This window comes from Diabrotica virgifera, chromosome 7 (genome assembly GCF_917563875.1).
Source record: "Diabrotica virgifera virgifera chromosome 7, PGI_DIABVI_V3a".
NCBI classification, from domain to species: domain Eukaryota; kingdom Metazoa; phylum Arthropoda; class Insecta; order Coleoptera; family Chrysomelidae; genus Diabrotica; species Diabrotica virgifera.
Genome location: NC_065449.1, coordinates 45,326,691 through 45,353,590, shown reverse-complemented (window position 1 = coordinate 45,353,590; position 26,900 = coordinate 45,326,691). Strand labels below are relative to the sequence as shown.

At 32.5% G+C, this 26,900-nt stretch overlaps 1 protein-coding gene across 3 annotated transcripts in view; it reads right to left on the bottom strand.

Annotated features, from left to right (window-relative positions):
• Positions 1–26,900, bottom strand: part of LOC114329217 (endoplasmic reticulum mannosyl-oligosaccharide 1,2-alpha-mannosidase) — an 87,396-nt gene that overhangs the window by 23,429 nt on the left and 37,067 nt on the right. For all 3 annotated transcript variants that reach the window (XM_028278254.2, XM_050655982.1, XM_028278256.2), the window contains 2 exons: positions 10,471–10,619; positions 6,741–6,929 (listed from right to left, as the gene is read on the bottom strand). In XM_028278254.2, coding sequence (XP_028134055.1) covers positions 6,741–6,929; positions 10,471–10,619 — 338 coding nt within the window. The remainder of the gene's footprint in view (positions 1–6,740; positions 6,930–10,470; positions 10,620–26,900) is intronic.

Here is a 26,900-nt window from a genome sequence, read left to right as displayed (position 1 = left end):
GTCAATAGACGACTTCCTTGAAAATACTTAATCTTTTTTTTATCTGTGAATTTGATGGCCTTGGCCGAGCCAATTAGCCAGACAGTTTGTTATTTTAAAAACAAACAATTTTTTTCTCTGTATTTCTAACTCTAAATACTACAAAACTAACATACTACAATTATTATCTAAATAATACACTGTTTTGGTTGTATATATTTTTTTGTATTTATATTTGTATTTTTTTATATTATCAATTTGTTTTTATTATCTTATTATTTTTTTAAATGAAATTTTCTAAATTAAAAAATGTTTATAAGCAAAAAAGTTATTGCAAATTAAACAGAAAATGAGCATTTTTTAAATTGTTTATAATTAATAAAATAAACAATAAAAATATTTAAACCACATTTCACAGTGTGGGTTTTTATGTAGTCACTATACAGAGGAGTTTTATGTATGGAAACCCTCAATTATCTCGGAAACGGCTTGTACGATTTTTATAGATTTTTGGTGGGTAAGGGTTTTCTAATGCGGCCGATATTATAGTGGTAATTACATTGTTGTCAGATCTTCTGTTTTTCTGTAAATCTAATGAACTTTTTTATTTCAAATGGAACACGCTGTATATTTTTTGAGTTTTGAAGTCCTTAAGAAATACTGATTATTTTTCATGTTATATTCCCTGTACCTAAATGCCATAATTTCTGAGTTATTGCTACATTTAGTTTAAAAAATAATTCTAAACAAATTATAAAAATCATTCAATTTTTTCTGCCAGAGTAGACATTATTTTAGGTTCTTTGGATCATTAGGAAAAAAAGGTCTTGTGTAATGTGTCTCTAAAGTTAATCGTTTCCGAGTTTAAACAATTTAAAACCGAAAAAAAAACGAAAACTGACGATTTTCAAGGTTCAAAACCACAAATAAAAAATATTATTTTTGAAACTACGAAGTGCCTAAACTCAAGTTCAAACCTTATTTTATCAATTATGCATAAGTAATTTGGGGTTGTTTTATTTTAAAACATTGTTTTTTAGTTGTTAATTTAGCCCGATCGCCCGTCCTCTCATATCCTCTTCATTAACAATTAAAAAACAATGTTTTAGAATAAAACTTGCGAAAATTTTTTATGGGAGGCTGATAGAAGAAGGTACTTCGCAATTTCAAAAATTATATTTTTTACTTGTGTTTTTGAACCTTGGAAATCGTAATTTTTCGTTTTTTTTTCAGTTTTAAATTGTTTATAACTCGAAAACCATTATTTTTAGATAAAAATTACAAAAGACCTTTTTTGTTTCTAATGATCCAAAGAACTTAAAATAATGTCTACCCGGCCCGAAAAAATTGATTTTTATAATTTGTTTATTATTTTTTTAATAAATGTAGCAATATATATCTCCGAAACTATGGGATTTAGGTATAGGGAATATCACTTAAAAAATAATCAATATTTCTTAAGCACTTCAAAAAGCCAAAAAATTTACGGGATGAATCGGGATGATACATTTGAAATAAGAAAGTTCATTAGGTTTCCAGAAAAACGGAAGATCTGATAACAATGTAATTACCACTATAATATCAGCCATATTAGAAAACTTTACCAACCAAAATCTATAAAAATCGTGCAAGCCGTTTCCGAGATAATTGAGGGTTTCCGTACATAAAACTCACTCTGTAGGTGCAAAAGAAGGGCCCAATTGATTGAGTAGTTTTTAAACAATTATTATATTTGTTTATTTGAGAAAAAGGTCATTTAGAAATGACTGTGCAAGTGCTTTGTCAATACTCAGAATTGTTTTTGAAGTTATACTTCTTTAGGCGCGATTGAGATTGAGGGTGAATTTATATTGATCTGCGCGCATGCGCACACCGACAGTATGGTATTAGTCGTTATACGGGCTTTGATTGGGTGTTGAAATGATCTGTCAATAATAAATAATTGTTCAATATGAAGGTAAACAAATGTATAATATATTAGTTTTATTGTTGTGAGGACAGAAACAAAAAAGTTTATAATTGTAGTGACATTTAAATAGTTTTTAAAAGCAACAGGTACGTAATAATTGTAAATGTATCATAGGTTCCTACCTATTTGAACCTACCAAAATACATAGTATGTAATACTTTTATTTGCATAATTTGATTACCATCAAAATTTCTATCAATGTTCACCTAATATATTGTTTTCTTACTCTATGTTTTGTTGTATTTTTTCAATTCTAAATCATTTCAATTCAAAATCAAAATAATTTAATTTGATTCAAAAATGTCAAAAGCTTAATCCGTTTAGTTAGTCGATCTTCGCACATAATGACACATTGCCTCCGTGGCGCAGCGTTTAGGGCGAATGAACCCCAATATACCAATCGCGCTGATAGCTGGTTCAAATCCCAATAAAAACTTTTATTTTTTTATTTTTTTTATACATTTTATGATTGTAAGTGTATCCCGAAATAACCAAAGTACGTGCCTCCTAGCGGCGGGATACGGGCAACAATACATTGGCTTATAGGGCAGTCCTTACAGTAGGGATCCTGGCCTATACAGAAAAATGCAGGCGGGTGTGGGGTAATACTGCACTTTGGTTGCATTGGTGGTGTATTGGCTAAACGTGCAGGGCAGGGTATGGTGCTGATAGAAAAGGCATTCAGGCATCAAATATCCAAAAATCTTTTCAGGCCATAATAATGAAAAGACCTTCTCCAAACGCAGTAAAAACTTATACTGAAATGATGGCATCTCCTGAGGTAAAATGTTCCGGAAGTAAAATGAGCCTCCGTTCGGATCTCCGGGTGAGGACTATCTCAGGGGGAACACCATTGCAGGTTAGAAAAATCAGGATAGGGTCTTGGAATCTTGGTAGTCTTACAGGTAAGAGTCTGGAGTTAGTGGATGCGCTCAAACGAAGAAGAGTTCAAATTGCTTGTATTCAAGAAACTAGGTGGAAAGGACAAAGGGCGAAAGAACTAGGTGAAGGATACAAATTGTGGTATGTAGGGAGTAGTAACACTAGAAATGGAGTTGGTATAATTGCTGATAGTGAAATGAAAGGTAACGTAGTAGAAGTTGTAAGAACGAGTGATAGAATGATGTCAGTGAAATTTGTAATTGATAAAGAGGTATTGAATGTTGTTTGTGTATATGCTCCCCAAACAGGTCTGGGTGAGAATGAAAGAAGAGCTTTCTATGATCAATTAGGAGACGTACTGAGTGATATTCCAGCAGAGGAGAAAGTTATAATAGGAGGTGATTTCAATGCACATGTGGGCCAAACCAAGACAGGATATGAAACAATACATGGGGGATTAGGCTTTGGAACTAGAAATGAAGCTGGAGATGACATGCTTGAATTAGCAACAGCATTGGATATGGCGATTGTTAACACATTCTTTAAAAAGAGAGAAACTCAACTTATTACCTACAAAAGTGGACAACATCAATCCCAAATAGACTACTTCATGATAAGGAAAGAAGACATACGTGAATGCAAGGACTGCAAGGTAATAGTGAGTGAGACAGTAAGCCAACAACATAAGCTGCTTGTTCTGGACATCGAAGTAAAAAGCGAAACTAAACAAAAATATCGGAGAGGACCACAAAAAATCAAATGGTGGCTGCTGAAAGATGAGAAAGAAGGTCTATTCAGGAGAAGAATAGTAGAAAAAATATGTTGGAACATGAAAGGAAGCCCTAATACAATTTGGAGAAAAATGGCCAGTAGTATTAGAGAGACTGCTATTGAAATACTTGGGAAAACGTCAGGAAAAAAGTTTGAGGATAAAGAGACTTGGTGGTGGTCAAACGAAGTACAAGCAAAAATAAAAGAGAAGAGAAAATTATATAAAAAGTGGCAAGAAACCAGATCCGACACAGATCTTCAAAACTATATGGTGGCGAAAAAGGAAGCGAAAGTAGCAGTAGCAAAAGCCAAAGCAGAAGCGTATTCAAACCTATATGATCAACTTGATACCAGGGAAGGCGAAACGAAGATATATAAAATAGCCAAACAGAGAGCAAGGAAAGCAAAAGATTTTAATCAGATTAGATGTATCCGAGATGAAAATAATAAAATACTAGTTCAAGAAAGGGAAGTCAAAAAGAGATGGAGAAAGTACTTTGACAGCTTATTAAATGAAGAATTTGACAGACAGCCTGTAGAGTCAACGGAGACAGTAGCAGCAATGGTCACCAAAATAACCAACGAGGAAGTGGCTCAAGCGCTTCAAAAAATAAAGAAAGGAAAAGCGGTAGGACCAGATGATATTCCTGGGGAAGTATGGAGAGCATTGGGAGAGACAGGAACAAGGTGGCTAGCAGGTCTATTTAATAGAATTATGGAAGTCGGACAAATGCCAGACGAATGGAGAAGCAGTATACTGGTACCTGTTTACAAAAACAAGGGAGATATACAACAATGTACAAACTACAGGGCTATAAAACTGCTTAGCCACACCATGAAAATATGGGAAAGAGTAATTGACAGACGGATACGTGAAGAGACCGAAATATCCGAGAATCAATTTGGCTTTATGCAGGGTAGATCAACAACAGATGCAATTTTCATTATAAGGCAGTTGATGGAAAAATACAGGAGTAAAGAAACAAACGCTCATATGGTATTCATTGATCTTGAGAAAGCATATGATAGAGTTCCTCGAGAGATTCTGTGGTGGGCACTCAATAAGAAAGGAGTCCCTGGTGAATATGTAAAGATTGTGAGGGATATGTATGAGGGAGTAACGACTAGTGTTAGGACAGGTGTGGGAGAGACTGATAAATTTCATGTGAAAGTAGGATTGCACCAAGGCTCTGTGCTTAGTCCGTATTTATTCTCATTAGTTTTGGACCAGATAACAGCGAAACTACAGGGTAACATTCCATGGTGCTTAATGTATGCTGATGATGTCGTGTTAGTAGGAAATAGTGAAAGAGACTTAGAACAAAAACTGGAACAGTGGAGACAAGCTCTGGAGGAAAAAGGTTTAAAACTTAGTAGGACAAAAACAGAGTATTTGGAATGTTCATTTAAAGATGGAGCTACTACAAATAAAATGGTATCTTTGGATGGTGAAATGATTGTGAAAAGCAATAGTTTTAAGTACCTAGGATCGGTATTACAGAGTAATGGAGAAATAGATGGAGATGCATGCAGTAGAATTAGGGCTGGATGGATGAAGTGGAAAGAAGCGAGTGGTGTGTTGTGTGACAGAAAAATTCCAATGAAGCTGAAGGGAAAATTCTATAAAACAGCCATAAGACCGGCTATGATGTACGGAACTGAATGTTGGGCAGTGAAAAAGAAAGAGGAACAACGAATGCATGTGGCGGAAATGAGAATGCTTAGATGGATGAGTGGAGTGACAAAGAAGGATAAAATTAGAAATGAGTATATTAGGGGAAGTCTAGGTGTGGCACCAATTGATGCCAAAATGAGAGAGCATAGGTTAAGATGGTTCGGTCATGTTCAACGTCGAGACGTTAATCACCCAATACGAAGAATAGCTGAAGTGCAGATTCCTGGAAGGAGTAGGAGAGGAAGACCAAAGAAGACCTGGGGGGAGGCGATAAGGCAGGACATGTTGGTAAAGGGGATTAACATTGATATGACCCAAGACAGAATTGTGTGGAGAAATGCAATTAGGGAAGCCGACCCCGCTTAGGGATAAGGCAAAGAGAATGATGATGATGATTTTATGATTGTAAGTATATTTATTATATAATTTTATTTTCAGAAAATACGTATTTAGTTAAAAAATTTTCCGACAATTAATGTTCAGAAACCATTTGTGGCATTTTTAATGTGTTTGTGTGTGTTTTATTCTTTTATTATTTTAATTTTTGGCACTGTTTTAATAAAAATGTTTGAGAAGTAGTAAGTATAAATTAGTTTAATATTTAAATAAAATATAAATAAAAAGTATATTAATTTCGTTTAAATCATATAATAGAAGTATAACTTCTTACGTGCGTACAAAGTACACACACATTCTTTTTTTACTTTTTTAAAAATTATGAAAATTTACCCTTCGTAAGGTCTCAAATTTTCATATTTTTAAAAAAGTATATTCATTTTTAATTGTTTAGTTACAAATAATTGAAGCAGAATGAAATACCATTTTTCGCCTTATAAACAATTTACATGCCTTCGGTCATTTTTACTTTAATAAAATAAAAACAAAGTATACCATCTTTAAAAAAAAAGGGTTATGAAAAAACGCATCTTTAAAAAAGTTTGTACGGCCCATAGAACCAAAAAACTATTTTTTTTTAATTCACATCGCAATTGTTTATAAACATTAAACGCATTGGCACAAAATTTCGCGCCAATGTGTTTTAAATGCATTCATTTTTTTTTCGAATCCTGAGAAAATTAATAAGTATTTTTGAAAAATTTAAACGCAGAATGAAAGATTGCTTTATTACTGAGGGCCAAAAGTCAATGAAAACTTCTATAATGTTTATTTAAATGAGTTACAGGGGTGAAAAAAAAAGAGAAAATTCAGTTTCATTTTCATCAAATATTTGATTCAAAACAAACTTTTTGCTTATTCTAAGGGACTTTCGGTCCTCGGTAATAATGTAATCTTTCAGTATGCGTATAAATTGTTGAAAAATACTTATCAGTTTTCTCAGGATTCGAAAAAAATAAATGGTATTAAATCACATTGGCACGAAATTTTGCGCCTACGCTCTAAGAATTGGGAAGTCTGTTATTGAAGTTTCAGTTTTTCATTTAAATATTTCTATTTGGTGCTTACCTCATATTTGGGATCCCCTGTAACCCTACTCAGGTCTCTAAATTCTAATTGTATGGTAGTAACTTCTGAAGTGCTACTATCTGGTGACCACTTGGGTGCATGTGGTTTTCTAGTAAATAAGTTTATGTCAGAATATGGAATGCCAGATTCGGAATCAAAGCATGGAAGTAACCTATCTGCTAATTCAGTCTGAAAATTGATAATGGAAAAAGAAAAGTCATTAAAAAAATATACAATTAGTTTGTATTGTTTGTGTATTGATATGTTGCATATTATGTATTGTGTGATTGAAGATGTGTGTCTCAGATTTTCATATCTGCTATTGTTGGTATATTCTTGTTGTTGACTTCTTCCTTTAGTGAAAGAAAATAGGAAAGCCCCAGATACAGAATCCATTATTAAATATAATAATAGACACTAATTTAAATCGGAAACTTTCCTTGTTAGAACCTTTTCTGTTAACATCCTAAATATCTGACTTCCAAAATTTACAAGGCATAGAGACAACGAATCTAGACAAAGAGAGACGAAACAAAGAACAAACAAACTGGACCTGGAAATACTGAAGATTCAGAAATGTAAAGAGAAGTTCGAACAAGAAGTCGTAAATGAGTTAAGGACGCTATAACTGCACTCCATAGAGGGCAAATGGAGTAATATCAAAAAAGTAGTACTGACAGCAGCAGCGTCCACTAGTGTTGCCAGGTCCGATTTGTTTTTAATCGGTACATAAGCAAAAACAAATCGGGATTTAGGGTTGTACATCGGAACAAATAAACAACAATAGCCCAGTAGTAAATAAAAGTCTCTAGCATTAAAAACAAGCGAGTTACGCTCAAAATAAATTTGGCACCTTTTTTTGTTAAAAAAAAATCGTGAAAATCTCCCCTATTTAGCACCGTAAATAAAATTAATCGTTACAAGTTACCGCTTTAGCATTTACTTTATATATTATGTATTGTTTATTTTATACGATCTGTAAGGTTTACCGGTTTTTCGATCAAATACTTACTTTTTGAATTATTTGTGAGAATGGCCTGAAATCGTGATTTTTTTGTCGAAAAATAAACATTTTCATTCGTAAATAACTCGTAAAGTATTAAGCAAGTTAAAATTCTACAGAACTAAAATTGCTTAGAATTAGTCAATTTATCCATATCTGGACTTTTTTAAACGCGCGGTTTTTCACCCCCAACTAGGGATGACTGTCACCCCCCGAGTAAAAGCAACCAACGGCACAAGCCGTCCAAATTTTCATGCAATTAGGAGTTGATCCTTAAAATTACACGGTATCGCCGAATTTCCCGTTCATTTACTGGACTACAAGGTGTTTCTATAATCTATATTTAATCCTACATAATAATAAAAATCAGACGAAATTACAAAAAAAAATCGTAGATTAAGTAAATTATTTATTTTTTATTAAAATTATATTTTTCATTCGATTTTGCCGCTTTTAGGAGTGCCTTGTTTTTATGACATAGTTATAAAATTCACTGCAAGTCCTCCTGAAATTTGAAATGGTCCTCTTGAAATTTTGAAAGAATGGTTTGATGACGAGTGCAGACAAGCAATAGAGGAAAGAAATGAAGCACACAAAATGTACATAACAAGAAGAACACGGGAAAGACGAACATTATTTGAAGTCGCAAGACGGAAAGCCGACAAGATATGTAGAAAGAAAAAGAGAGCCTATTAAAATAGAAAAAATGGAAGAAAATTTCAAAAACAGCGAAATTAGAGGGGCATACGAATATCTAACAAAGATAAGAAGTGAGTATAAACCTCAAACAAGTCTATGTAAAGATGAAAGTGGGCAAATAATCAGTGACCAACAGAAAGTCACAGAAACCTGGAAGGATTATTTTCAGACCCTACTTGGAACACAAGCAGACATGGAAGATGAAATGGGTATGAACTACGTAGAAGAGAATAAAGTAGATAATGGAGTAGAAGCTCCAACTATAGAGGAAGTTCTCGATGCTATTAAGGCCCAGAAAAACAATAAAGCTCCGGGAGTTGACGAAATACCAGCAGAACTGTATAAGGTAGGTAGCGACCACCTAGCAAGTCACATCTACGCGCTCATCAAAGACATATGGCAAGAAGAGAAAATACCCAACGACTGGAAGAAAAGTATAGTATGCCCGATCTATAAAAAGGAGACAAACTCCAGTGCAAAAACTACCGTGGAATCTCTCTACTATGTACAGCATATAAAGTCCTCACGTATATTATAAACCAGCGGCTCCAACCACTAGCAGAAAATATTATTGGAGAGTGTCAGACGGGCTTCCGACGGGGAAGATCGACAGTGTATCAAATATTTACAGTGTAGTTGATCTTGAGCAAATCATGGGAACACGATATTGATGTTCACAGCGTGTTTGTACATTTCAAACAGACATACGACTCAGTCAAAAGGAACAAACTATACTATATATTGGCTGAATTGGCAAAACCACACAAGCTAATAAGACTCATTAAAGCCAAAATGAATGAAACTCAGGCATGTCTACGAATACAAAACCACCGGACAGGCTTTTTCAAAATTTCGCAGGACTAAAGCAGGGAGATGGGCTGGCCCCAACATTGTTTAACCTGGCACTGGAGTATGCAGTTAGGCAAATGCAAACTGGACGAGGAAATCTACTGACCAACCGAACGGTTCAACTGGACGCTTATGCCGATGATATTAATATTATGAGTAGAACATCAACAGGAGCACAGGAAACATATGCAGAGTTAAAAACACAAACAAAAATGCTAGGTCTGGAAATTAACACAGAAAAAACAAAAATAATGACTCGGACGAGAAGAAATATAGTCCCACAAAACATTATACATGAAGATGACATTGAAACGGCTGGAAAGTTTACATACCTGGGAGTAGAAATATATGCCGACGGATCAGAAGATGGAGAAATACGGAAGAGAATAACGCAGGCAAACAGAGCTTATTTTGCCCTCTCCCATATATTTCGGTCTAAAAGTGTCCACCGAAATACAAAGATGAGAATCTATAAAACCTTAATTCGACCAATAACATGCTATGGCAGTGAAGCCTGGGTCCTGAAAGAAACATCCAAAAACAAACTCGACACATTCGAAAGGAAAGTACTGAGGAGAATACTAGGACTTGTGAGGGAAAACGGAATCTTCAGAAGTCGATACAACAACGAGCTTTATCAACTTTATAAGGAAGTCCCCCTGTCAGACTTCATTAGAATACAAAGACTGCCATGGGCCGGGCATGTGATAAGAATGGGAGAGGATAGGCTACCAAAAAGAGCACTGAATGCTAGAATGCAGGGAAAGAGACCGGTTGGAAAGCCAAGAAAGCGCTGGGAAGACACAGTAAACAGCGACGCACAAGCACCTTTTAGGAGTCCGTGTATGGAGAAGAGCAGCCACAGACAAGCAAGGGTGGAGGTAAAAAATAAAGGAGGCCAAGGCTCAATTTGGGCTGTAGTGCCGTAGAAGAAGAAAAAGATGATACATTCAGTTTGGTCTTTGTTGTCAAACCATATTTGTTGACATTGACATTCTAATTAATTCTCAAAATCTGCAATGTTTAATCAATTTCTGTCGTCAATCATGTTTTAAAAAATTATTACCTAAGTCATTCTACGTTTACTTTTAATATAAGGCGAATATGTACACATTATTTCCAATGCAATTTTAATAATAGTATATCACTTGTAATTTAACATTTATGTAAATAACTTACCGCTTTTTTTAAGAACATATCATCTTTACTAAAGTGATATATACTAAGTAACCCTCCCAAAACTCGGATCGTAACTTCAAATAAATTGACATCCCTATTCACATCGAAATTTAAATGTTTATCGACCCAATTTCTTGCTTCATCATACTCTGAAAATTTAAGAAATATTAAAAATATATATATTGTATAAATGTTGTAGGTAGTTTTAGATTAGAAAACAATTCAGAAATATTTTTTACAGTGGATATTTTCATTTGATTTGTTTGCTATAATTTAAAATAAATATATATAAGAAATATAAAATCTTTCCGAAAGTCCTTTTTTAAAAAATATTTATTTAACACAAGAAAGTAGTCTTTACAGTTTGAAAGCAAAATCTGAACTAAACAATTATAATTCTAAACTAAGAAATGAAAATGTAACATTTTGATAACTATGAACGTATGATGTCTTCGTCAGCGTTTCTCTGGTTCAGGGACTTACTCTTCTCACGGTCATTACCGTGTTCTAGCTGATGTTGCGGAATGTGGGTCGTTAACTCCTCTTCCCCAAGAGTGAAGCCATGCGAGGGAGTTCTATGCCGGGGTTAGGACTTTCTTCTTTTTCCTCTATGGAATCGTTTCTCTTTGTTTTTGCTATTTTCCTTTTGAGTAAAATAATAAGTGTTGTAATTATTCCAATGTACAACAGAATTGTCCAAATACTTGGAATGTGGTACAGAGCCGTATTTTGAAATATTGGTTTTATTTCGTGATTTGGAATATCTTTAAGTTTTAGCGAATTTAGTTTTATTTCCATTGGTGCTATTTTAATTATATCGAAATTTAATTGTGGTGAGTTTATCATCATTGGTTGCCCTGATGTGACGTCTTGAAAGGTTAATTCTTGATTTTGGAAAATAATTTTACAAGGTGCATTCTCTATTAGATAAATGCCGTTTAGAATTTTTATTTGCGTTTCTTCTGCACATTTAATGATCAGTTTTTCTTCTTTAGGAAAGACAGCTAAATATTGGTTGATTTCTGGAATAATTTCGATATGGTTTCCTGGAATTTTCGCTTTTAGGTATTGGCAGTCTGTAGAGTTGCCAAAAAATAAAATTTGGTCTTCACATGAGTGCTCGTGATTAATTTGCAGATAACCAGGACATTGGAAGATCTTACTATGTGTGCAGATGTCATTTAGAGGAAATATAATTTTTTCATTTTTTAATAAATATCTTGAGTTTGGTAACATGATGACAAATTCTGACTTACTTTTTGTGGGAATTGGCAATAAATGATAAAGATCAAAATTGGATTCATAGTCAATAGGGATTGAAAGAAAATATTGTATTTGATTCTTTTCTATTTTGCAAGTTATTTGTAAAATAGCTTCGAAATCTAAAATGTTTTCATATTTTACTTCAAATGGTAGCTGTGCTTTGTAATGTGACGAAATTTTTTGGAGTTCGTTAAATAATTCGCTTGATTTTATTATGCTAGGATGTAATGTTTTCAATTTGCAAAATGTAATCGAATTCTGGACATTTTCCATTGTATCGAGTATTAAGTTGTATGTTATTATAATTTCATTAAACATGTCTTTCAAATAATTGACATTTTCAAGATTTGTTTGGAAATCTACTATATCTTTTATTGCTAAAATTTTGGATTTTAAATTAATTTCATTTTCTTGAATATTTTGAATTGTTTCATTAAAGTTACTGATAATTTCATGGCTTAGCGAATATTGATTATTGATTTGGCTTTGCAAGTTTGCTTCGTTTGTCTTTAAGTGTTCTAGTATTGAGTTAATTTTTTCGCCGTCTTCAGCATCTAAATTTCCTGTTATAGCTTTAATAATTGAACCGAAACCATTGATAATACCTCTTTTATTTTTTTGTAACTTGGTATGTATGTTTAGGTTTTCAAATTTTTCCTCAATATTATCTTTGACGTACTCTACTAAATTAACATAATTTTTTGTTTCATTATTGAAAAATTTACAATTAGAAAGATTATTTTTTAGGTGATCATATTGCATATTTAAGTTATCATACTCTTCTAAAAGTGGATTTAAGTTATAGTAATGGACAAAAGTGTGGCTAGATTTTTGAAGTTTGGCAGGTCCCAATTTGATTGGTAATATGCCTAGATTATGGGTAACATCTTTTATTTGGATTGCTGCGCATCCGATTGCGAGGTACCTGAAAATTTGTAAGGTTTTCTTTTAGGTCGTTTAACATTAGAAAAATGGATATTTTCGGCAGTATTTTTATGTCTAGTTTTTATTTTCGCGGTTTTTCTTTCTTTATTAATTTTACTTATTTCTTCAGCTTGGTATTTATTTTTTGTTTTACTTTGATATTGCTTATTACGAACAAATACTTTAGTAGGGATTGTTTCGGGCAATTCTTCTCGATTTTCGTTAGCTTTAGAGATTACTTTTTCTTTTACGTTTTGCAAGGATTTATTGATATTAGAATAAAGTATTTTCATTTTTTCTTTATGGTTTGAAATATAATTATTTAAAATTTGTTGCTCGATATTGATATCAAAAGGAGAATTACTATCTATATGTCCCGTAATCAACTCATGTGGTTTCATTTTTGTTACTGAATGGATGCTGTTATTATAAGCTAGTAAAGCGTAATTTATTTTTTGTTCAATATGGTCATTTTTGTACTCTTTTTGATTATTTAGTAGTCTAATATGTTCGATTATGGTTGAATGGAATCTCTCAGCAATTCCATTAGATTCTGGATGTTGAGAGCTTATAAAATGTACTTTTACTTTATGTAGCTCTAAAAGTTCTTTGACAACTGAATTTTTTAATTCGGTCCCATTATCGGATATTATTTGCTCTGGTATGCAGTGATGAGTAAAATATCGAATTAATGCATTTGCTACTTCGATACCTTGAGCTGAATTTATTTTATATAATTGACCATATTTAGAAAAAGAATCTATTATAGTTAAAAATTTTGTTTTTTCTAATGTGACTGAATCTAGGTGAACAATTTGGAAGGGTCTAGTTGCAGTAGGTGTTATATTAAATAAGGGTTTGATAGGTCTCCTATCGTATTTTGTTAATTGGCAAATTTCACAATCGTTTATATAAGTTTGGATAGATGCTCTTTGATTCGGCCAATAATATAAGGCTTTTATTCTATTTTCTGTTTCATCTACTCCTCTGTGGTTCTGTTTTCCTTCATGATAATTTTTTATTATTTCTTCAATTTCGTTTGTTGGGATATCGATTAACTTCTTGGTGCATTTAATAAGGTTTATTTGCGAATTTTTGAAATATTTTTGTATAACGTTACTAAAAGTTTCGTATATAGGATCTTCGAAGTACAGGTGATATTTAACTTTAGGTATTATATAGTCTTTTACAAATTTAACTATGTCACGTTCAGTGTCATTTTTTGAAAATTGTACGAGAGTTCTTTGTTTTTTATCATAAAGTTTTATAATAGATGGTTCTGCTGGTTCGTAATTAACTTGAGAAATGATAATTTGATTCATTCCAGTGTTTACTGAGCTTTCTGATATAGGTATACCTGTGATGGGATTTTCTTCATTTGTGTGGATTGTAGCACCGTCATTTTCATTGACATCTTCTTCATTTTGGCCATTTATTGTTTCGTCAGGTTCAACAATCAAAGACTCTGAGTCGACGTTATGTGGGGTACCTAATAAAGTTTCATCAAAATTTTCTACATAATCTAAGAAGTCTTGATTTGTTTCAGGTTCTATGTCGTGAGTTTCGTTTGCGTTTAATCGTATTCTTGATAGACAATCGCTATTTGTGTTTAGAGCACCTTTTTTATATACAATCTCATAATCATATTCTTCGAGTTTTAATCTCCAGCGAACTAATTTTGAGCTGGGATCTTTTAATGAAAATAGCCATTGAAGAGGCTTGTGATCTGTCACGAGGGTCACGCGACGTCCAAAAATATAGGGTCGGAAATACTTAACTGCCCAGACTATAGCTAGGAGTTCTTTTTCAATGGTAGAGTAGTTTATTTCTGAATCATTCAGTGTTCTACTCGCGTAGGCAATTGGGAGATCAGAACCAATTTTTCCTTGACTTAAAACTGCACCTATTGCATAGTTACTTGCATCTGTTGTCAGATTAAATGGTTTAGTAAAATCAGGATATTGCAGAATTGGTTCATTTGTAAGAAGATCTTTACAGATATTAAAACACTGTACATAGTCTTCGTCTTTAATATTTATTTCATTATCTTTTTTTAGTCGCAATGTTAAAGGTTTTGTAATTTTTGAAAAATCTTTAATAAATTTTCGATAATATCCTAATAATCCGAGGAAGCCTTTTAACTGTTTGGTAGTAGCAGGTATTGGGAAATTTTTAATAGCCTTTATTTTATCCGGATTGGGCTTTACTCCTTCTGGAGTGACAATATGACCTAAGTAAGCCACTTCTTTCTTTAAAAATTCGGATTTGTCCAACTGTATTTTAAAGTTAGATTCACGTAGTCTCTGAAATACTTCTCTTAAATTTGTAATATGTTCTTGCAGGCTAGTGCTAAATATAATAATATCATCTAGGTAGACAAGGCATTTTTCGTTTTGTATGCCTCTTAGTATGTTATCCATTACTCTCTGGAATGTAGCTGGGGCATTTCTAAGTCCAAATGGCATTCTAAGAAACTCATAGTGACCATTTTCGGTGTTAAAAGCGGTTTTTGGGATATCTTCTTCTGCCATTTCTATTTGATGGAACCCAGAAGCCAAGTCTAGCGTGGTAAAGTACTGACAACGCCCTAATTTGTCTAAGAGGTCAGTGATATTTGGAAGGGGGTATCTATCTCCTAAAGTAATAGCATTTAAACGTCGATAATCGACTACAACACGAAATTTACGTTTATTGGAGGCATCAAGTTTTTTGGGGACAACCCAGATAGGCGAGGACCAGGCAGAATTGCTATGTCGGATAATATTTTGGTCTAACATGCCCTGAATTTGATTTTGGACTTCTTTACGATATATTTCCGGATATCTATATGATTTAGAATATACTGGAATCTCATTAGAAGTTTTTATACTATGCTTAATTTTATTAGTGAAAGACAATTGGTTGCCCTCAATATGAAAAATGTCCGAAAATTCTCTTATAAGTTTTAAAATTGAATTCCGCTCTTCGGTATTCATATGTTCCGTGCGGATTTTAGAAATATCAAATTTGAATTTTTCGGCATAAATAGAATTAAGATTAGGATGATTTATTTGTTCGTATTCATCGAACTTTTCAACTTCTATTGGTGAAGTCAAATCAACTTTAAAATGTGACTCTGATGAGTTAGTAATAGTGCATAAAGCTTCTTTATTAACAACTTTAGTAAGACATTGGGGAATTTCTAATTTCCCTATTTTTGTATAAGGTACGATAACGTCACCATTTTCTATATTTTTTATATTTAATTTAATTACTTGTTCGGAACGTGGAGACACTACTATACAATTCGTGCTCCCAGCGCTCGGACTATAATAGTTAATTTTAATTGAAGAACAAGGTGTTCTTAATAAATTATTTACTAAATCGATATTTGCTTGTAATAGTTTTAAATTATCTAATCCTAATAAGCAATCAAAATGATCATGAAACTTAAAAATATGATAAGTTAATTTTATTGGCTTTTTATGCCTAAATATAGAGGAAGAAGGAATTACGGTACAGAAATTTTCCTTAGTAGTTCCAAGAGCAGTGGAAATTTGAAATGGTTTTTTAAATATTGAATTTTTAAAATATTTTTCACCTATTTTTGGTGTAATAAAAGATTTAGTGCTCCCAGTATCTATAAGGACCTTTAAATTATGCTCAGGGAAAATTATGTACGGCAATTCACATTCTTTGTTAGTTAAGTTTAATAATTCTACATGCTCTGGTTTTCTTCCGAGGCTATCTCTTCTAAAAAAGGTTCTTGGGATGAACTTTCAGGACAGTCTGTATTATCTATGTTATGCAGTTCTTCCGGAATAATATTTTGGCTTGCGAAATTATTGGGGTTACGGAAACGAGTCCTATTTTGGAAGTTTTGTGATGGTCTGAAAGTATTATTGGTTGTGATAGTCATTGGAGTAGGGTTTGAGAATTTTCTGTTTGGATTTGGCTGGAATACATTGGAGTTTCGATTAAAATTCCTACTTGTACTAGGATTATTTTGGAAATAATTATTTTGATTATTTTGTCTCATATTTTGAGGATTCGGTTGGGGATTCGGAGGATCCATAGTATTTCTCTGTATTGGAAATTGATTCCTTGGTTGATATTGAGTTTGCGGTTGATATTGAATTTGGGGTTGATAATTATTTTGTTGGTTTTGTCGGAAATTGGATTTTGGTCTAGACGAATAATTGTTATTTTGATAAGATTTGTGATTTTTGCTTTGAGAAGAATTATTTTGGTCGAGGTATATCTGAAAATCATTTGTGAGGATGCCTAACGCAGAATTTAAATCTGGAGGATTCTTTGTACGCATTAAGGTACCAAGAGGTTCTTTTAACCCACGTAACAAAACTCTTAATGCTAAATTTCGGAAGAAGCTACCAAGAATATTAATTTCAGCAGCATGTTCAGTTTTTGAGGTCAAGACAGATATTTGAAGATTTAATAATTTTTGTATTCGGTTATAAAAATCAAATGGGGATTCATTATTGCCTTGTTTCAAATCTGAAATTTCTATGTTTAAAGTATAAATATCTCTTTTGTCTGAATAAGAATTAATTAAAGCATTTTTTAAATCTTGCCAAGTTCTAAGATTACAAGAAGAAATATTAACTGCGGCTTCGCCTTTTATTTTTGCAATTATGCTTGACATCAAATATTCATTTTGAAAATCATTCACATCTGTAGCATTATAAAATTTGGTTACAAGTTTTTCGGAAATTTCTAAAAATCTAGGAAGTAACGTATGATTTCCTTCAAAATCTGGAATCATATCTAAGTATTCTTTCTTTAGTTGAGGAACTTGTGGAACAGCCATTTTAAATTTATTATTTAATTCTAATATTTTCGAAAAACTTATATTATTTTTATTAAAAGGTAAATTAGCTAAATTAGTTAAATTTGAGTCAGAATCTGTATCTGAGTTACTACTGTCTGAATAATCAGAATCTAGTGTTAAATTAGGCTCTCTATATGACATTAAACACTTACAGTAATGTAGCGATCTTGTCCATGGAACTGCTTCGGAACTGGGTCGAGACACTCACAATATTCGCTTGAAAGTCTCTCCGGTACGAATCTTCTCGTCAGGTTACTCAATTCGCCCAACTGGAATTCACTTCGCGAAAACTGTTCGAATAGTCAAAAAATCGTAAAAACGAACCGAGAGTTATATTCGCTAACGCCCGTTTGACTATCCTACTGACTGCGCCAGAAATATAAAATCTTTCCGAAAGTCCTTTTTTAAAAAATATTTATTTAACACAAGAAAGTAGTCTTTACAGTTTGAAAGCAAAATCTGAACTAAACAATTATAATTCTAAACTAAGAAATGAAAATGTAACATTTTGATAACTATGAACGTATGATGTCTTCGTCAGCGTTTCTCTGGTTCAGGGACTTACTCTTCTCACGGTCATTACCGTGTTCTAGCTGATGTTGCGGAATGTGGGTCGTTAACTTATATATATATATATATATATATATATATATATATATATATATATATATATATATATATATTAAAGACCCCCAAAAATACACTAAGCATCAAAATTAACGCACTACCTTAAAAATACGACATTTTTAATGTCTCGTATTTCCTAAACCTGTTGTCCGATTTTAGTGATTTTTTAGTATATTATAGCTTTATTATAGCGATCATAGAAAAGGCGTCGGGATTATGATAAGTAAAAAATTGATCAGAGCTGTCACAGAGTTTGTACCATATTCCGACCGCACAGCCTTGGTAAAACTTGAAGCGAAGCCAAATAATCTCAACATCATACAGGTCTATGCACCAACTGCAGATGCAGCAGATGAAGAGGTGGAAAACTTTTATAGTGAAATCAAAGAATTGCTTAAATTGACAAAGAAACATGATGTTAACATAATTATGGGAGATTTTAATTCCAAAATAGGGAAAGGCAGCTTTGAAGACTTAGTTGGACCTTATGGTCTTGGAACAAGGAACGAAAGGGGTGACCGACTTGTACAATTTTGTAAGGAAGAAAACAAGAGAGTTACCAACACATGGTTCCAACTCCACCCCCGTCGCCTTCATACTTGGAAATCTCCAGCCGATAGAGGTCAGAACATAATAAGAAATCAGATAGACTTCATTCTCATCAACGGTAGATTCAGCACAACTGTCAAAAGAGCTTGCACATATCCTGGAGCAGATGTGCCTTCTGACCATGTACTATTAGTGGCCGTTATAAAGATCGCTCTTTCATGCAAAAACAAGCCTGAAACTCAACAACAGATCGCATTGGATAAACTGAAAGATCCAATGATACAAGCAGAAATAAGTAATGAAATAAACACACAAATTCAAATATTGACGACAAACATTACCGAAGATCTAACACCAACATGGAATACGATTACAAGTGCTGTAACAGACATCATGAAAAGCAACTTGGGGTACAAACCAAAGAACAAGAAGCAAAAATGGATGACAGAAGAAATACTATTACTAATGGATGAACGACGACGACACAAGAATGACCCAGATGGCAGCAATATGTATAAAAACATTAACAGGCAAATAAAAGCAAAGATAAGAATAGCAAAAAATGAATGGCTTAAGCAACAATGTATCGATCTAGAACATTTACAACGACAACACGACGTTCGGAATTTACATAAAAAGCTTAAGGAGACTGCTGGAATATACAGAAAACGAAGAACAACTATTATAGTTAATCAGGATAACCAGGTAGAGCTAGGTGAAAAAGAGAAAATTCATATATGGGAAAACTATATCCAGGAGCTCTTTCATGACGAAAGACCCATGAGTGAAGTTTATACAGACGACCAGCTGACTGTCCCTTCAATCACTAAAGAGGAAATAGAAAAGGCAATATTATATTCAAAAAACAATAAGGCACCTGGACCTGATGAAATCCCTTCAGAAATACTCAAACTACTAGATGAAAGGGGAATTTCAGCACTACATAAAATATTTAATTTTATTTATGAAACTGGTTGCTATCCTCAGCAGTGGTTGCTCTCTACATTTATTCCCCTACCCAAAAAAGTCAATGCAAAAAGATGTGAGCATCACAGACTCATTAGCCTGATGAGTCACACTTTAAAAATATTCTTAAAAATACTACATCAAAGATTATACAAAAAATGTGAATGGGACATCAGTGATTCTCAGTTTGGGTTTAGGCAAGGTTTGGGAACAAGAGAAGCAATAGTAGCAACACAAGTGTTGGTCCAAAATTGTTACGATCAGAGGAAGGACGTATTCCTGTGCTTTTTAGACTACGAGAAGCGTTTGATCGTGTCCAACATCACAAGTTAATGTAGATCCTCAAGAAGCTTGATATAGACCAAAAAGATATAAGATGCATTGAAAACTTGTACTGGTATCAGGCAGCACAATTAAAAATAGACAATTCTATATCCAAATCCATACATATAAGAAGGGGTGTTCGGCAGGGATGTGTGCTTTCCCCTCTTTTATTTAACATTTATTCGGAAGCCATATTTCAAGAGTCTTTGGAAGATGCAGAGATGGGAATCAAAGTGAATGGAGTATTGATCAACAACATACGATATGCTGATGATGCTGTCTTAATTTGCGACAACGTAGCAGATCTTCAACAACTTGTCACTATAATCGGAGAATACAGTAAGCGAATGGGATTAGAGATTAATACCAAAAAGACCAAATTCATGATCATCTCCAGAAACTTGGATGCATTTGAAAACTCCACCATAACACTGAATACTAAGTCCATTGAGAGAGTGAGCAAATTCAAATACCTAGGAACGTGGCTTTTTGAAGACTGGGCATCGTACAGGGAAGTAAAATGTCGCATTGAGCAAGCTCGACAAGCTTTCGTAAAATTCAGGAAGGTACTGACCTGCTCAGAGTTCGACCTTACACTGAGACTAAGGTTTACTAAATGCTACGTGTGGTCGGTGCTGCTATATGGCATAGAGGGCTGGACACTTAAAACGAGGGATATAAACAGATTAGAAGCCTTCGAAATGAGGCTTTATCGCCGTATCCTAAAGATACCATGGACGGCGAAAGTCACAAAATGTGGATGCCCTTAAAAGAATCAACCAAGAACGTCAGCTTTTCGAAAACATCAAGAAAAGAAAAACGGCGTATTTGGGTCACATCATGCGAAACGAAAAATACCAGTTCCTTCAACTTATAATCCAGGGTAAAATTGAAGGCAAGAGAGGAATAGGACGCAAGAAAATGTCCTGGCTCCGAAACATAAGGCAATGGACAGGGATTAACGACATACAATCTCTGATACACATTGCAAGAAACAGAGAGTTAATGGAAAATGTGATCGCCAACATCCATTAGTGGATTTGCATTTGAAGAAGAAGATAGCTTTATTCTTCAAGAATATCGATGTAATAATATTGTTGCTAAACAGGTAAGTGTCATTGTACACCGGGCGTAGCAATGATAGTGTGTTTTTTCTCAAAGTTCGGAACGCCCCGTGGAATATTCTAGCGCATATAAAATATTGCAATTAAAATACAACTGTAGCCTTAGGCTTGCTTTCTTAACATTTTGCTTTTTGACTCATTTGTTTATGTTGGATAATAAAAAAGTTAGGTACTTTAACAACTAGCAACGTTCTTAATCAATACAGGGTGTTTCTGTGACAAACTTTAAGGGGTAATTCTGCATGAAAATAGTGATCGTTTGATTTATAAACATATGTTCGCAAATGCTTCCTTTCCGAATTACGGGATGTTGAATTTTTTCTTACAAACTGACGATTTATTTACTGTTTTAAAACCGGATGAGATATGCAAATGAAATTTGGTAGGTTTTAAGAGGTAATAATTGCGCATTTTTTGGCATACAATTAAGCATTTTATATTCACCATTGGCGTGCATATGGGTAACATGACGGATAATATGACCCGTATGCACGCCAATGGTGAGTAGAAAAATTATTAATTGTATGCCAAAAAATGCACAATAGCTACTTATTAAACTCTACCAAATTTCCTTTGTATATCTCAACCGGTTTTAGAACAGTAAATAAATCATCAGTTTGTAAGAAAAAATTCAACATTAGACCAGAGGGCGCATCTGTAAAAATATTAGTACATTTGGACGTTGAGAGGTGACTCAAATTTTTTTGCAGAAATTTCTTGAAAATAACTTAAATAATAATATTTGAGTTATCTTCCCTCTCAAAAAGGTCCGGAACATTGTATATTTCCGAGAAAAGTTGTACTAACATAAAAGTTGCGTAATTAAATTTCCTACAATATAGAATTGGTTAAAGATTTAAAAAATAGTCACCCTTGTTGCAAAATACCAATCATTGCGAAAAAAACATACAAAAACAAGTATTCGCATTTTACGTTTTTCAACCATTTATGCTACACTTAAAACCTTCATATTTTACCCAGAAAAACGTTATGATACAGTAAAACAATACTGTAAATTTCATTAGGTTCAATAGATTTTGCAAAATAAATTTTGCAATCCAGCTTTCGCAAAAAAAAATTATTTTTTCAAAATGTTGCAGGACTAAAAATAAAGAAGATAGCAAGTTGAAATTTTTTTTTGCCTATAGAGGTTTACTGTACCTTTTATTTGCAATTTGTAAAATTAAAATCGATGAACTACCACGGCGTCAGGATTTTTTTAAATAAACATTAATTATTGGTGCTACGCGCAGGACAGCGGATAGTTTGCTCTGATTGGGCATTCCAATGACCTTTGATAATGATTGATAGATTTTAATTTTTATTGCATTTCGATATAAATAAATAAATTTGTTTATTGCAAAATAAAAACACATACTCTATCCTTTGAAATAACACTTTTTTTAGCAAAAACTTTCTTTGTTCATATTTTTTAACTTAGAGAATAAAAGTTTATTATTTTTAAACATATGCAATTGTTTAAATAATATTTCACAAACAATAATAAAATTAGTTTGATTTTTGTGGAATTAAAATATTAAAATAAACAAAATATAGAGTAAGAAAATAATATATTAGATAAAGATTGGAAGAAATTTTAGTGGAAATCAACTTGTGTGAATCGAACACCGCTGTCCTGCGCGTAGCACCAAAAATTAATGCTTATTTAAAAATTTCCTGACGCCATGCTAATTAATCGATTTTAATTTTGCAAATTGCAAATGAAAGGTACAGTTACTTCTATAAGCAAAAAAATTCAACTTGCTATCTCTTTATTTTCAGTCCTGCAACATTTTAAAAAAATGATTTTTTTTTGCGAAAGCTGGATTGCAAAATTTATTTTGCAAAATCTATTAAACCGATCTTAATGCAATTTGCAGTGTTGTTTTACCATATCATAAAGTTTTTCTGGGTAAAATATGAAGGTCCTAAGTATATCATAAATGGTTGAAAAACGTAAAATGCGAATACTTGTTTTTGTATGGTTTTTTTTGGCAATTATTGCTATTTTTCAACAAGCGTGACTGTTTTTTAAATTTTTAACCAATATTTTATTATAGGAAATTTAATTACGCAATTTTTATGTTAGTACAACTTTTCTCAGAAATGAATGGTTTTAAAGTTATAATCAAAAACCAATAAAAAAATCGAATTTTTCCTTCATATTTTGACATTTTGATTATTTAAACAACGTTCCGGACCATTTTGAGTGGGAGGATAACTCAAATATTTTTATTTGAATTATTTTCAAGCAATTTCTGCAAAAAAATTTGAGTCACCTCTCAACGTCCATCTCAAAACAGATGCGCCCTGGACTACATCCCGTATCTCGGAAACGACGCATTTGCGGACATAGAATTATAAATCTAACGGTCATTATTTTTCATGCAGAATAACGCCTTAAATTTTGTCGCACTTATTTAGAAACACCCTGTATTGATAAAGAACGTTGCTAGTTGTTAAAGTACCTAACTTTTTTATTATCCAATATAAGCGAATGAATCAAAAAGCAAAATGTTAAGAAAGCCTAAGGCTACAGTCGAGTTTTAATTTCAATATTTTATATACGCTAGACTAGAATATTCCATAGAGTGTTCCGAACTTTGAGGAAAAACATACTATCATTGTTACACCCGGTATACAATATTAAAAACACACTATCCATCTCGGCATTAATGAACGTTTATTATAGCCTTGCTTACAACCACATATGCTATAATGTAATTTTGTGGGGGAACTCAGTAGATAGTAACAAAGTGTTCACTACCCAAAAAAAATTATACGTAAAATTTTTCATTTGGATTATCAACAATCGTGTAAACCAATTTTTATTAAACATCAAATTTTAACTTTCTATTGCCTATATATCTATAAATGTTTACTTTATGTAAAAGAGGAAATCCATACATATCCAGTAAATTCAGACAATCACTATTACAATACAAGAAGTGCTGAATATTTACGAGTTCCTAAACACAGAACATCGAAATTTCAAAATTGTTTTAGACATATGGGACTGACCTTATACAATCATTTGCCAAAAACTGTGAAAGAAATACCACTTTCCACGATATTAAAAAAAATGTTAAAGATTTACTCTTAAGAAATAGTGGAGTCACTGAAGGTGGATATGAGCTATTACCTCCGATTTCGTTGAACCTCCATCGATTTGCATGAAAATTGGTGAGTGGGTAGAGGATATCTGAAGGAACAAAGGTGACATGGTGCCAACTTGCGCTTTTACCCTGGGGGTGGATGCCACCCCTTCTCGGGGGTGAAAATTATTTTATTAAAAATAACCCCATAATTCGATAGAGGGACAAATTTCAAGCCAAATTTTTTAGAAAAAGTTATTAAAATAAATCAAAACTTTTTGAGTTATTAAAGATCAAAGATTTTAATTTTTCTTGAGAAAAATGCATGTTTTTAACCAATTTTTCATCAATAACTCAAAAACTGTAAGTTTTTACAAAAAAGTTATTATTATAAAAATTGAAGCTAATAAAAAATGAAATAAACTACTTACTACAAAAACCTTTTAATGTTAACTAAAAGTGAGTTATAGGTAATTGAATGTATATTTTTTTCGGCGAGTAAAAAACTCTAAGTATTCAAGCTGAAATACCGGGAAATTTATGCAGTTTATAACATAAACTTATTAAACATTTGTCAAAGTACTTAAAATTATCTATTAAATGAGCCCCGAACATGTTGATAGCGTTAAAATTGATGCTCCAAAATTTTTTCAAAATTTATCTTTTAAAAATGTTTCCAAAAAAATGTTATTGTTTTCTTTTAATAACTCCGTTCGTGTTTACGGTATCAGGTTCATCTAAAAACTGTTTGAAAGTTAATTCCAAGTGCTATTTAAGCGCGTTGAACCTAATCTTTTAAACCCCTTACTTTTTTAAAAATAAAAGGTTAAATGACCCCGGTTGCATGGTTCCCACAGCAAAATTTAAGATTTAAACGTTTCTACCTCGGTTATTTTTTACCCTATGAAAATAGTAAGGCAGGTAAAATATTTGGCACATAAAAAAATAAAATTTGGTTATATATAATTTTTTACATATATTGAGTATTTTTGGAGTTATTATCAAAAGAATATGAGAATTACAATAATTTTAAAAATTATGATTTTTTTAAATTATATATTTTTTTCAAAAATATGCATTCTAAACCGGTCAAAATTATCGAAAACATTACTTATGCTAATATAAAGAAGTTCTTATAAGGATTACTATAAATTTTAATTTTTGTGGAAATGGCGTGTTATATTTTTCACTTTTTCCTAAAAAAATCGAAACGGTTCTTTTATTTTCATTATAACTTGCTTAATTTTGACGCTATTACCTTGTTCTGAAGCTCATTTGATAGGTATTCTGAAGTACTTTGGTAAATGTTTAGCAGGAATATTTTATAGATTGCATCGTTTTCCCGTTATTTAAGCTTGAATACTTAGATTTGAGTACTCATCGAAAAAAATACACATTCAATTGCCAATAACTCACTTTGAACTAACATTAGTTTAGTTCTTTATGTGAGGAATGTATTCAATTTTTTATTGTCTTCAATTTCAGTAATAATAACTTTTTTGTAAAAGCTTAAAACAGCTTTTTTAAAAAAGCTGTTTTTGATTTATACGTGAAAAACCGATTTAAATCAAGCATTTTTTTACGAAAAAATAAAATCTTTGGTCTTTAATAACTCAAAAAGTGTTGATTTATTTTAATAACTTTATATAACAAATTTTGCTTATTTGTCCCTCTATCGACTTATGGTATTATTTTTAATAAAATAATTTTCACCCCCGAGAAGGGGTGGCATCCACCCCTAGGGTAAAAGCGCCAGTTGGCATCATGTCACCTTTGTTCCTTGAGGTATCCTCTAATTACTCACCAATTTTCATGAAAATCGATGGAGGTTCAACGAAATCGGAGGTGAAAACCTTCAGTGACTGCACTAAAAAGCATATTATTCTATAAATGAATATCTTGAGGACAAACTACAGTAGCTTCATATTTTACTTATAAAAATGATATTTTATGTATTTTATGTTTTGTCAATTTTGTTACACTGTGAATATGGTATTATACACATTAATGTTTTTATACTGAATTCTGTAGTGACGTATCCTATACATTGTTTAATGTCTTAAAGGATCAATAAAGTATGACTATGAGTAAGTCGACCTCCGATAACCCGGAAGTTCGGCTAACCCGGACCGATTTTTATCAGACAAAACAAACATTTTTTCACTTTGAGTTTTTACCCAGAAATAAACAATACTGTATACAACTGTACCTAATTTAGATGTACTGTGTACGTATTTCACGTTTTTGCAATTATAATGTGTATTTGTTTATTATTTATATGTATTTTATTAATTTTTACCATATTCTCCGGCTAACCCGGATTTTCGATAACCCGGATCGGCCGCTGTCCCGATTAATCCAACTTATCGAGGTTCCACTGTATTATGGCATGGAAACTTAGACTATTATTAGCGTTATATGTAAAAAACTGGTAGCTCTTGATATGTGGTGCTACAATAGGATTTTGTATTTTGACAACGAAACCCGATTTGGACTTCGAAACGTTAATAAAATCATTTTTTTGGTAAAATTGTGGCTTATATCCCATTGAAAATAGTTGAATACAGTAGGATGCTCAGAATATCATCGATGGACATAGTGCATAACAAAGAAGTCCTTCTGAGGAAGATTAAGTAAGAAATAAAGAACCTTAGACAATGGTATGGAGTCAGCTATTGACAAAGTACAGAGTGCACTGATGATGTCAATGTTCGTCATGAAATAAACATA